This window comes from Procambarus clarkii, chromosome 9, assembly GCF_040958095.1.
Source record: "Procambarus clarkii isolate CNS0578487 chromosome 9, FALCON_Pclarkii_2.0, whole genome shotgun sequence".
Classification (NCBI taxonomy): domain Eukaryota; kingdom Metazoa; phylum Arthropoda; class Malacostraca; order Decapoda; family Cambaridae; genus Procambarus; species Procambarus clarkii.
The window spans coordinates 28639255-28653673 of record NC_091158.1 but is presented as its reverse complement, the minus strand read 5'-3'; the positions used below and the strand labels follow the sequence as shown (position 1 = coordinate 28653673).

The following is a 14419-nucleotide window of genomic DNA, read 5'->3' as shown; positions in this document are numbered from 1 at the left end:
CAAATTCGGCATTTATATTTACCTTGGCAAAAATTTTTGTTACATATACAAACACTACTAAAAAAGGTGTCCCGGGAGGTCCCTGATGTGTGTCCAGTGTCCCGGGAGGTCCCTGGTGTGTGTCCAGTGTCCCGGGTGGTCCCTGATGTGTGTCCAGTGTCCCGGGAGGTCCCTGATGTGTGTCCAGTGTCCCGGGAGGTCCCTGGTGTGTGTCCAGTGTCCCGGGTGGTCCCTGATGTGTGTCCAGTGTCCCGGGAGGTCCCTGATGTGTGTCCAGTGTCCCGGGAGGTCCCTGGTGTGTGTCCAGTGTCCCGGGTGGTCCCTGATGTGTGTCCAGTGTCCCGGGAGGTCCCTGATGAGTGTCCAGTGTCCCGGGAGGTCCCTGATGTGTGTCCAGTGTCCCGGGAGGTCCCTGGTGTGTGTCGAGTGTCCCGGGTGGTCCCTGATGTACGTCCAGTGGCCCGGGAGGTCCCTGATGTGTGTCCAGTGTCCCGGGTGGTCCCTGATGTGTGTCCAGTGTCCCGGGAGGTCCCTGATGTGTGTCCAGTGTCCCGGGTGGTCCCTGATGTGTGTCCAGTGGCCCAGGAGGTCCCTGATGTGTGTCCAGTGTCCCGGGTGGTCTCTGATGTATGTCCAGTGTCCCGGGTGGTCCCTGATGTGTGTCCAGTGTCCCGGGAGGTCCCTGATGTGTGTCCAGTGTCCCGGGTGGTCCCTGATGTGTGTCCAGTGGCCCGGGAGGTCCCTGATGTGTGTCCAGTGTCCCGGGAGGTCCCTGATGTGTGTCCAGTGGCCCAGGAGGTCCCTGACGTGTGTCCAGTGGCCCGGGTGGTCCCTGATGTGTGTCCAGTGGCCCAGGAGGTCCCTGGTGTGTGTCCAGTGGCCTGGGTGATCCCTGGTGTGTGTCCAGTGGCCTGGGTGGTCCCTGATGTGTGTCCAGTGTCCCGGGTGGTCCCTGGTGTGTGTCCAGTGGCCCAGGAGGTCCCTGATATGTGTCCAGTGACCCGGGTGGTCCCTGGTGTGTGATCAGTGGCCTGGGTGATCCCTGGTGTGTGTCCAGTGGCCCGGGAGGTCCCTTGTGTGTGTCCAGTGACCCGGGTGGTCCCTGGTGTGTGATCAGTGGCCTGGGTGGTCCCTGGTGTGTGTGTCCACTGACCCGGGTGGTCCCTGGTGTGTGTCCAGTGGCCCGGGTGGTCCCTGGTGTGTGTCCAGTGACCCGGGTGGTCCCTGGTGTGTGTCCAGTGACCCGGGTGGTCCCTGGTGTGTGATCAGTGGCCTGGGTGGTCCCTGGTGTGTGTCCAGTGACCCTGGTGGTCCCTGGTGTGTGATCAGTGGCCTGGGTGGTCCCTGGTGTGTGTCCAGTGGCCCGGGTGGTCCCTGGTGTGTGTCCAGTGGCCCGGGTGGTCCCTGGTGTGTGTCCAGTGGCCCGAGAGATTCCTGATGTGTGTCCAGTGACCCTCGTGGTCCCTGGTGTGTGTCCAGTGGCCCGGGTGGTCCCTGGTGTGTGTCCAGTGGCCCGGGTGGTCCCTGGTGTGTGTCCAGTGGCCCGCGAGATCCCTGGTGTGTGTCCAATGACCCGGGTGGTCCCTGGTGTGTGTCCAGTGGCCCGGGTGGTCCCTGGTGTGTGTGTCCAGTGGCCCGAGAGAGCCCTGATGTGTGTCCAGTGACCCTCGTGGTCCCTGGTGTGTGTCCAGTGGCCCGGGTGGTCCCTGGTGTGTGTCCAGTGGCTCGGGTGGTCCCTGGTGTGTGTCCAGTGACCCTCGTGGTCCCTGGGGTGTGTCCAGTGGCCCGGATGGTCCCTGATGTGTGTCCAGTGACCCTCGTGGTCCCTGGTGTGTGTCCAGTGGCCCGGGTGGTCCCTGGTGTGTGTCCAGTGGCCCGGGTGGTCCCTGATGTGTGTCCAGTGACCCTCGTGGTCCCTGGTGTGTGTCCAGTGACCCTCGTGGTCCCTGGTGTGTGTCCAGTGACCCTCCTTGTCCCTGGTGTGTGTCCAGTGGCCCGGGTAGTCCCTGGTGTGTGTGCAGTGACCCGGGTGGTCCCTGGTGTGTGTCCAGTGGCCCGGGTGGTCCCTGATGTGTGTCCAGTGACCCTCGTGGTCCCTGGTGTGTGTCCAGTGGCTTGGATGGTCCCTGGTGTGTGTCCAGTGGCCCGGGAGGTCCCTGGTGTGTGATCAGTGGTGCGGGTGGTCCCTGGTGTGTGTCCAGTGACCCGGGTGGTCCCTGGTGTGTGTCCAGTGGCCCGGGTGGTCCCTGGTGTGTGTCCAGTGGCCCGGGTGGTCCCTGATGTGTGTCCAGTGAACCGGGTGGTCCCTGGTGTGTGATCAGTGGCCTGGGTGGTCCCTGGTGTGTGTCCAGTGGCCCGGGTGGTCCCTGGTGTGTGTCCAGTGACCCTCGTGGTCCCTGGTGTATGTCCAGTGGCCTGTGTGGTCCCTGGTGTGTGTCCAGTGGCCCGGGTGGTCCCTGGTGTGTGTCCAGTGGCCCGGGTGGTCCCTGGTGTGTGTCCAGTGACCCGGGTGGTCCCTGGTGTGTGTCCAGTGGCCCTGGTGGTCCCTGGTGTGTGACCCGGGTGGTCCCTGGTGTGTGGACAGTGGTCCGGGTGGTCCCTGGTGTGTAACCCGGGTGGTCCCTGGTGTGTGGCCCGGGTGGTCCCTGGTGTGTGAACAGTGGCCTGGGTGGTCCCTGATGTGTGGCCTGGGTGGTCCCTGATGTGTGGCCTGGGTGGTCCCTGATGTGTGGCCTGGGTGGTCCCTGATGTGTGGCCTGGGTGGTCCCTGATGTGTGGCCTGGGTGGTCCCTGATGTGTGGCCTGGGTGGTCCCTGATGTGTGAGAAATGTGAGAAAAAGGCGTATAGCACACCTGGTACAACACTGGCACGATGGGATGTGTTGTACCACGTGTGTAGCACACCTGGTACAACACTGGCACGATGGGATGTGTTGTACCACGTGTGTAGCACACCTGCTACAACACTGGCCTGATGGGATGTGTTGCACCACGTGTGTAGCGCACCTGTTACAACACTTGCCTGATGGGATGTGTTGGACCACGTGTGTAGCACACCTGGTAAAACAAGGCTTACTCGCCCAGCACACAACATAAGAATAAACGTAACTGCAGAAGGCCTATTGGCCCATACGAAGCATCTCCTATTCTATAACCACCAAAACCCACTCATATACATGTCCAACACTCACTTGAAACAATCAAGGGACCCCATCTGCACCACGTTACGCGGTAATTGGTTCCACAAATCAACAACCCTGTTACTGAACCAGTATTTACCCAAGTCTTTCCTAAATCTAAACTTATCCAATTTATTCCCATTGTTTCGTGTTCTGTCTTGTGTTGATACTTTTAATACCCTATTAATATCCCCTTTGTTATGTCTATTCATCCACTTGTAAACCTCTATCATGTCACCCATAACTCTTCGCTTTTCCAGTGAATGCAATTTAAGCTTTGCTAATCTTTCTTCATATGAAAGATTTCTAATTTGGGAATTAACTTAGTCATCCTACGCTAGACACGTTGAAGTGAATTTATATCCATTCTATAGTACGGCGACCAAAACTGAACTGCATAATCTAAATGGGGCCTAACCAGAGCAAGATATAGCTTAAGAACCACACCAGGTGTCTTGTTACTAACGCTGCGATTAATAAATCCCAGTGTCCTATTTGCCTTATTACGAACATTCCTGCATTGATCTTTTTGTTATAAATTCTTACTAATCGTAACTCCCAGATCCCTTTCGCAATCTCACCACCATCTAGCTTGTATCTTGTAACCCTATCATCATTACCTAGCCTCAGAACTTTACATTTATCAGCATTAAACTGCATCTGCCAATCTTTTGACTATTTCAAAATCCTATTTAGATAAACTTGAAGTGATAGTGAGTCTTCTTCCGTATTAATTTCCCTACCGATTTTTGTATCATCTGCTAATTTGCAGATGTTGCTACTCAAACCGGAATCTAAATAATTTATATATATTATAAACAACAGAGGTCCCAGGACAGAGCCTTGAGGCACTCCACTAACAACATTATCCCACTCTGACTTAACGTTATTTATACTAACTCTCTGTTTCCTTTTGAATAGCCATGCCCTAATCCAAGTTAATATAGCACCTCCAATACCATGAGCCTCTATTTTTTTAATCAGTCTTTCATGTGGCACTGTATCAAAAGCTTTGCTAAAGTCAAGGTACACAACATCACAATCCTTACCGCTATCAACTGCCTCAACTATGCTGGAATAAAAAAGATAGAAAATTTGTTAAACATGAACGGCCATTTGTAAAACCATGTTGCGACTCATTTATTAAGTTATGCTTTTCAAGATGAAGACGAAATTTATTTGCAATTATCGATTCAAGTAACTTTCCCACAATAGACGTTAGGCTAATTGTGTTGGAAGTTTCCAACGCTAATAAACTACTATTGTATTATAACACATCATCATCATTATATACTAACTACAGTAGTTACTAATTTCACTACGGTAGTGTAAACATAAATTAAACCATTTCATCTGCGTATTAGTGCTAGAATTCTTATGAAATCGAGTAGCAAAATTGCGTCAGATAATGTCTAGATAGACACGTTTATTACCAATGTGTTAGAGAATTGAATGTGGTTCTCTAAAATTATCAGTATTCCGTGTAATAATTACCTACGGATATTATGACTCCCGATAATCTAAAACCGAGAGTTATTAACTGAAATTGTTATCAAGTAGCAGTTTTATCTGTTACGTACGAATGCTACGGAGAATAAAAATCTTCTCCATTTCTCGTTTAACACCATTAAACGAGAATATGATAATATTTAAGTCCCTATAATTGCAACCCAGTTCTCATTAACGTATTACATCCTTAATTACGCGGAAAAGAATTATCCGTGATTAATAATTTTTGTGGTGAATGCGAGAGACGGGTTGAGGGAGGGCGGAGATGCCATTGTAGACGAGACATCCCTGGCGAGAAGAGTGGCGAGACACGTGGTAGTGACTGGGGAGTTTTTATCGACAAGAATTACGTTGATACCCGGTTAATAGTCAACAATTACGTATTCACGTGTTCTATAGTGCCCTGCTAGTTAATAACGCATCAACAATTGAAGCCACGACCCGTAATTACACGTACACAGTAGTGGACGCCTGGGACTGGCTGACGCGGTTTCGGCAGACCTTAGTATTTGATACGCTCATGTTAAGTATACCATTCTCGTTTGATGCATCATTCAATATTGTATATTTGTGGGTAGTCTGTCGTTATACAGCATGGATACCTAATACACAACGTTAGTTTATTTTCCACAATTTCTCTGTTTACATGAATATTTGAAATAATTCGTAGCCCAATCAAATGCTACTTAAATTTCTCTGATTTCAGCGTGTATACGAGGAGTCGACAAGTTGTTTCTCATCATTCGTGATATTCACCTCGGGTTCTTTCTTTATTGGGATCCTGTGACCACGAGGACGAATGACGAAATGGCGTTACAGAAATCGTCTTACAGATAAGACATTTATTTTGTACAAATTTATCTAATATTATTACTGATTTCCATATAATTCATATAGGATCTTTACAGTGAATAATTTATTGCCAGAAATGATGATTTGGCAATTAATGTGTTTGCTCTGACTGTTGCTCAGTAATTCATAATCTTTAATATTCATAAATTGAGTTATCATATCTTTGAATCTATTGTAGTTTAGATTTACTATGTAACTAACTCAACAATGAACTAGTGACGAACCACACTGGTTCCTAGATGTATATGAACTTCTAGAAATACCCCCCCCCCCAATGTTGATATTTGAGGCTTTGTCTTTAATTAATTAATACTACAGTCTATTTATTATTTTCAAGTGATTATTCATTTAATTAATATCCATAGACACTGGTTCTCTAGTGTCATTCTAATGATCACTTTTACTTGTTTTCCCCCTTTTCTCAAAAGTGGGTGGTCCTTCGATTTATTTAAATACAATATTCAAATAATTGAATATATGAGTCAAGCCCCAGAAATCCAACAAATTGGTCGATAGTTTGACGCAAGTGATCTATCTCCTTTTTTAAAAATTGGTACCACATTTGCAACCTTCCATGACTATGGCACTCTGCCTAACTCTACTGATTTATTATATATGGTAGACAGTGGCTCGGAAAGCTCCTCTTTGCATTCTTTAAGCATCCTGGCAAATACTTCATCCGGCCCTGGGGATTTGTTTGGTTTTAGTTTTACTATTTGTTTAATTACATCCTCCCTGGTAACTGCTAAACTAGTCAACCTGTCCTCGTCCCCACCCACATAGACTTGTTCGGCTGAAGGCATATTGTTAAGTTCCTCTTTAGTAAATACAGATACAAAATATTTATTAAAAATAATACTCATCTCCTCGTCATTATCCGTTATTTGACCTGTCTCAGTGTTTAATGGACCTATCCTTTCCCTAGTCTTAGTTCGATATAACCGAAAAAAAAACTTTAGGATTTGTCTTCGCTTGCCCTGCTATGCGAACTTCATAGTTTCTTTTTGCTTTCCTTATCTCTTTTTTAACATTTCTAACCAGTTGTGCGAATTCCTGTTCTAAACTGACTTCCCCATTCTTAATCCTTTTGTACCACGCTCTCTTTTTACCTATAAGGTTCTTCAGATCCTTCGTTATCCACTTTGGATCATTAGTATTCGATCTATTCAATTTATATGGTATACTACATTCCTGGGCTTCGCTTAGAATATTTTTAAATAGGTTATATTTTGAATCCACATCGAAATCCCCGATTACGACGTCACCTGTCGCTGGGTTCACGTCTAGCCCACACCCCGTACCCAAGACATTCCAACCTATTTGACCCAAAAAATTTCTTAGGCTATTGAAATCAGCTTTTCGAAACTCAGGCACTTTAACAGAATTTTCTCCAACAGATCTATTCCATTCTATGCTAAATCTGATTTCTTTATGATCACTGTTCCCTAGCTCACTCCCTATTTCGATATCCTTAATTTGTGTTTCCCTGTTAGTTAACACTAAATCTAAAATATTATTTCCCCGCGTTGGTTCCTTATGTGTTGCGTAAGAAAGCAATCGTCAATTAATTCTAGAAAATCTTCTGCTTCATTATACCTCTACCTTACCTCTAGCTCAATGTGGTATTTAAAGAGGTGTTGTGACTGGTCGTAAAACTTGGCTGTAAATGTGTGGGATTCTTCACCAATCTTGGCCCGGACACAGTTGTCCAGGGACCTGTCTGAGAGCTGCAGCTGGTGCTCGATGGTCCAGTCCAAGCTCCCATCCGAACACTTTACTGAAAAGTATAATGATCATATGAACTCACAGTGTTCAACGCTCACGGGCTCATACTCAACTCTCACTCACAGTGTTCAACGTACACGTCCTCATACCCAACTCACAGTGGTCATCGTACACAGGGGCCTCGCGGCTGAGTGGACAGCGCTCTGGAGTCGTAGTACTAAGGGCTCGGGTTCGATTCCCGGCCGAGGCGGGGACAGTCTAAGTCGCCTTGGAACGCCCTGACAGTCCAGCAGTCTAAGTCGGGGTGTGACATGGGAAGGGCCTCATGAGCACGAGTTCCGCGAAAAAACAATATATATCTAACGACATTGCAGTGATACAAGAACTAAAGAAGTCAGATATCTCATAAAGTGCGTCTCAACATAATAAACACTATACCATAGTGATTGCCATCCGACTTTGGTGTTATAAGGAAATAACAAGTGAATTTCGAGTGTAGTCAACAAGTCCGCAGCCTGCCCTCGTGCAGCCAGGAGTTCGGAGGCAAAAGTTGCCAAGACGTTTTGTTGAATAACAAAAACAAAAAATCGCATCCTTCTTACTGAAACATCAAAAAATCATAGTTGTCCACTGTGCTAAACTCTCTATGTGAACAATTATGTCAACTGTAAAAATTAAGATAGCATACCTGATACCTTCATGTCAAGTGAACACATTATACACACAATAAGTCCGTTGTGTATAAATGTGGGCCATCCCGAGAGTAGGCCCACGTCCCGTGTACCCACCGTGCGTGTGTGCTTGCTAGTAATGTGTTTCCAACACGTGTAATAGGGGAAATGTGGATCTAGGAATGAGTAATAGAGAAAGTAAATACCATTGCAAGTCGGAAATTAAGCAGAAAATCCCTTCTGGTAATTCAGGTATATTAATATATCAATGATATAACTCAAGTAACTGGCAACTGACGACATCCAGCCAGCGACCTGGGACAACACCGTGTCAACTGTACATCCCACTGGGACCCTCACCCTCGACTGTGCGATAAGTACCTGCCCATAAAGTAGAACAAATAAACACATATAATATTATAAATTTACTGTATACATATAATATTATAAATATACTGTATACATATAATATTATAAATTTACTGTATACATATAATATTATAAATTTACTGTATACATGTAATATTATAAATTTACTGTATACATATAATATTATAAATATATGACAGTGTCAGACCACGGAGGGAGAATTGAAACAGGAATTTCCTTTAGTAGTTTCGTATATTAATACATCTTCAGAAGGAATTATTAACAAGTCAAGTATTGGACATATATATAGGCAGGAGAGAGAGATGAAGTGAAGTGAGGTACAATGAAAAATGAATGGGAATTAGGTGGATATAAATAAGAGCCGCATAAGAACTGCAGAAGGCCTATTGGCCCATACGAGGCAACTCCCATTCATACACACTAATGATTTATGGGCCCATAAAATAAGAGCTGCATAAATAGGCCCATTCAAATCGGCCTTTAATTGATCAATTAAAAATGGATTTAAGTTATATAAACCACTGCTAATGTTCAAATTACATTTTTTTGGTAATCTGTATTAAAGCAGATTCAATTATGTTCCTATTGTAAGTGATTTTACAATTCGTTATTCAAGAAGCCATCTCCAAATCAATTTGGTAAGAATTTTCTGGCAAATGAACAAACAAAGCATTAGACAATTGGCCGTGTCTTACAGAGTATTTATGTTGCAAAATTTTACATTTCAAGTCTTTAGGTGTTTGCCCAACATAGAACCTATTTCAGTCTTGTGACGGTAAAGCGTTGGTGTTCGGCTGTTTCAAAAGCTAGGGGCAGGGCCTCGTCACATAAAAGAAAAAAAAAAGAGAAAAGCTGGAGCTTTCGTCTGTGGTAAGGTAATGGGAAGACACACAAAACACAAGTAAATTAACAATGAAATTTTAATTACTTTAGAAAAACAAGACATGAATAAAGTTAAGCACATAAAATATAAAAGACAAGTCAACAAACAAAATAATATGAATAATCACTGGCAAATGAAAAGTTACGTTAAGACAAGTGAGTTACAGTGATAGCAAAATAAATATTAATGGAGCTGGAATATTGGCTTCGAGCTGCCATCTCCCTTAGTACACGAAAGCCAAGGCTTAGTCTACCAGCGAGAGATGTCAACTGCAAGGAGCACTGAGATATTCTGACGATACTGGAGCACTGCAGCCCAGACATCGACTTGTGGTGGAGGGCGGAGGGCAGGTGCGACGGGACACCAGCCAATCAGCGACAGGCAGGCAAGGACGAGCAGTTTGCTGGTTACGGCGGTGGTAGCTAGCAGGTGTCACTGTGTGCTGGGTACGATTTGCTCTCTGGGCAAAACGTTTGGCGATACTTGCTGGACGTATCTTCTATATTATCTTGTATATTTACGTACTTTGTAGGGAAGAGCAGGCTCAATCTCTCTTGAAAGAGATTATCGTCACAGTCTTTACAAGGTATTTTATAAAAGACACAATTATCACTACGAGTGCTGTTTCTGACTAATAGTTTACCAACAGTATTTTCGTAACTAAACAATACATGTATTTCAAAAAGTTTCAAGACCTTGACCATATTTTCAAACCAAGAAAAATATGGTAAACATATCACATTCTTTGGGCGAATTTTTTCACTGCATTTACTCCAAGTAAATCATCCAGCACTTTCACAAACACGATAACATCATTTATATTTGCCAACGTCCAGAGTATAAAAACACGCAAATCCAACAAAGTTCGTTTTATAGATGGTCTCCTTCATGAGGCAAATGCAGTGTTTGCAGCCCTAATGGAAACTCACACAAAGAACTACCATGATAGTGAAATATGGATCTCAGAGTACAATCTTTTTAGATGTGATAGGAAACACCGGTTACGGGGTGTAGTCAACCTCTACATCAAAGACACACTCATCTGTACTGAGCTGCTAAACACCACAAATGATATGGTGGAAGTGCTGATAATCAAAATAGAGATCCTAAATGTAGTTATTGTCCTTGTATATAAGTCACCGGAGGCAAACCCTCAGCAGTTTAAAGACCAATTAATGAAAATAGAGCACTGCTTGGAAAACCTCACAAATCCAGCCCCGAACATCATCCTGCTTGGGGACTTCAACCTACAGCACCTAAAAGGGAAGTACCTGACTAATACAGTAATATCAGAAAGAATACCAGGAAGTAGCCTAATTGAGCAGGCTCATGCAAATGACCTGCTACGGATGTGCGACAGGTTTGCCTTAAAACAGCAAATAGTAGAACCAACTAGGAAGGAGAACATGCTGGACCTCATTTTCACCAATAATGGTGAATTGACCAGGAGCATAATGATTACAAATACTTGTTACTCAGATCACAACTTAATTGAAGTTCTGACAAGCATCGGGAATAGACCTTCAAAACCAGTCCCGATTTCCGGTGGAGGAGATTTCAGCAAATTCAACTTCAATAATAAACAGATAAACTGAGAGCAAATAAATCAAGACTTCACAGAAATAAACTGGGAAGAACAGCTAGAAAATGTAAACCTGAACCAGTGCCTGGAAAAAATAAGATCAGTAGTTCTAGAAATATGCTCAAACCGCATACCAGATTGAAAGCATTTTTGAAGTCCAGTTTTATCAGAGCTTTTTCATCCGTAATGTTGACAATGTAGGCTCTAGCTGCATGAGCCGCTGCCTTACACCCTTGGGGAATGCCAAACCTAAGCTGTTTTGGCTTCAGCATGTCGGCTGCTGCCTGACTAACTGTTCTGGCAGCAGCCTTAGCGACGAGGCGCCGGAGTGAATTGCCCACAACTATCGGTCTGATTCCTCCATCTTTTTTCCTCAGGGCAAAGAGGGTAGCGCCAAATATGAGAGGCCGTATGGTCTCTGGTATGTTGCCAGCTAGAAATATGTTGAAGAATCTAGTATATACATATATATATATATATATATATATATATATATATATATATATATATATATATATATATATATATTTATATATATATATATATATATATATATATATATATATATATATATATATATGCGAACAAGCCAGAATGGTCCCCTGGACAATATGCAACTGAAAACTCACACCCCAGAAGTGACTCGAACCCATACTCCCAGAAGCAACGCAACTGGTATGTACAAGACGCCTTAATCCACTTGACCATCACGACCGGACAAAATGAGGTGATAGCCGAGGCTATTTGAACCACCCCACCGCCGGCACTCGGATAGTTATCTTGGGCATAGCATTTTACCAAATCACCTCATTCTTAGGGGCACACGTGAGGAACACAAATGCGAACAAGCCAAAATGGTCCCCTGGACAATATGCAACTGAAAACTCACACCCCAGAAGTGACTCGAACCCATACTCCCAGAAGCAACGCAACTGGTATGTACAAGACGCCTTAATCCACTTGACCATCACGACCGGACAAAATGAGGTGATAGCCGAGGCTATTTGAACCACCCCACCGCCGGCACTCGGATAGTTATCTTGGGCATAGCATTTTACCAAATCACCTCATTCTTAGGGGCACACGTATATATATATATATATATATATATATATATATATATATATATATATATATATATATATATATATATATATATGTTGTACCTAGTAGCCAGAACGTCGTACTCGGCCTGCTATGCAAGGCCCGATTTGCCTAATAAGCAAAGTTTTCCTGAATTAATATATTTTCTCTAATTTTTTTCTTATGAAATGATAAAGCTACCCATTTCATTATGGATGAGGTCAATTTTTTTTTATTGGAGTTAAAATTAACGTAGATATATGACCGAACCTAACCAACCCTATCTAACCTAACCTAACCTATCTTTATAGCTTAGGTTAGGTTAGGTAGCAGAAAAAGTTAGGTTAGGTTAGGTTAGGTAGGTTAGGTAGTCGAAAAACAATTATTTAATGAAAACTTGGCTTATTAGGCAAATCAGGCCATGCATAGTTGGCTGAGAAGTGCGTTCTGGCTACTAGGTACGACATATATATATATATGTCGTACCTAATAGCCAGAATGCACTTCTCAGCCTACTATGCAAGGCCCGATTTGCCTAATAAGCCAAGTTTTCTTGAAATAATATATTTTCTCTAATTTTTTTGTTATGAAATGATAAAGCTACCCATTTCATTATGTATGAGATCAATTTTTTTTTATTGGAGTTAAAATTAACGTAAATATATGACCGAACCTAACCAACCCTACCTAACCTAACCTAACCTATCTTTATAGGTTAGGTTAGGTTAGGTAGCCGAAAAAGTTAGGTTAGGTTAGGTTAGGTAGGTTAGGTAGTCGAAAAATAATTAATTCATGAAAACGTGGCTTATTAGGCAAATCGGGCCTTGCATAGTAGGCAGAGAAGTGCGTTCTGGCTACTAGGTACGACATATATATATATATATATATATATATATATATATATATATATATATATATATATATATATATATATATATATATATATATATATATATATATATATATATATATATATATATATATATATATATATATATATATATATATATATTATTAAATATGACCGAAAAAGTAAGATTAATAATTCTAACACGAATTTTCTCTATCTTTCTTGAGCTGAGCTGAGGGCACGGTCGACATAAGCGTCAGCCACAGCTCAGAATGGAAGCAAGTCGACGAAGAACTCTGTAGGGTAAGGCAGGTCCTAATCAACAACGGCTTCTCCAATGGTTTCGTGGAAGACATCATAAGAAGGAAAGTGAAACGCCATGCAACCACTGAAGAGACAACTAACACAACACCTATACCCCCTATTAGACTATTTTACAGGAACTTCTTTTCCACAGCCCATAAAACGGAGGAAAGGGTCCTGAAAGATTTTGTCAGTAGAAACGTTATCCCTACAGACAAAAATCAGAAGATACAACTGACGATTTACTATTAAACCAGAAAAACGGCCAGCCTACTCATGAGAAACTCTCCAGACACAAAGCAGAACGCTTTAAAAGAGACCAATGTCGTCTATGCCTTCAAATGCCCTCTTGGGGACTGTAAGCCTCAAAAAACCCAGTGTATAGGGAAGACAACAACATCTCTTTCCAGGCGTTTAACGATGCATAAGCAACAGGGCTCCATTAAGGAACATATAATCTCTTCCCACAAACAAACCATCACCAGAGAAATCTTAGCAAACAACACAGAAATCATCGATAGATACAGCGATAGCAGACGGCTTGACGTCTGCGAGGCACTACACGTCAAGAAGTCAACACCAGCAATCAACAGCCAATTAATGCACAACTATATTCTACCCACTTCAAGACTCCGCTCCAATATAGAAGCATCAAGAAATATGGACCAATAGGCTTTCTACAATTACTTCCATTCAATACCCATTGTTTCGTGTTCTGTCTTGTGTTTGAATTTAATACCCATTGTTGAAAGTTTGTTTTCACCTCATCCACCTCACCCAAATGTAGATATAAAATCGAAGATGTGTAAGCTCTATTCAGTTTCAGTTGTGTGTTTGTAAACTAAAGTCTTTGTAAATGTAATAAGTTTTACGAAACGCGCTCAAGTGTCGCGTCAGACTAGAAATAAAAATGAATTTTGAAGAATTGATCTTTGAATTACCATCAACAGTGAAAAGAAACGTAAGAAAGATAGAGAAAATTCGTGTTAGAATTATTAATCTTACTTTTTAGGTCATATTTAATAATATATGTCTACAGGAAAGACTGCTACCAAAATATACTAATATATATATATATATATATATATATATATATATATATATATATATATATATATATATATATATATATATATATATATATATATATATATATATATATATATATATGTCGTACCTAGTAGCCAGAACGCACTTCTCGGCCTACTATGCAAGGCCCGATTTGCCTAATAAGCCAAGTTTTCATGAATTAATATATTTTCTCTAACTTTTTTCTTATGAAATGATAAAGCTACCCATTTCATTATGTATGAGGTCAATTTTTTTTATTGGAGTTAAAATTAACGTAGATATATGACCGAACCTAACCAACCCTACCTAACCTAACCTAAC

The 14419-nt window shown here is 42.6% G+C and overlaps 1 protein-coding gene across 1 annotated transcript in view; it reads right to left on the bottom strand.

Moving 5' to 3' along the window:
* The window catches only part of LOC123766095 (uncharacterized), a 902969-nt gene that overhangs the window by 446508 nt on the left and 442042 nt on the right, over positions 1 to 14419 (bottom strand). Inside the window, exon 25 of the mRNA XM_069321294.1 lies at positions 7148 to 7317. Coding sequence (XP_069177395.1) covers positions 7148 to 7317 — 170 coding nt within the window. The remainder of the gene's footprint in view (positions 1 to 7147; positions 7318 to 14419) is intronic.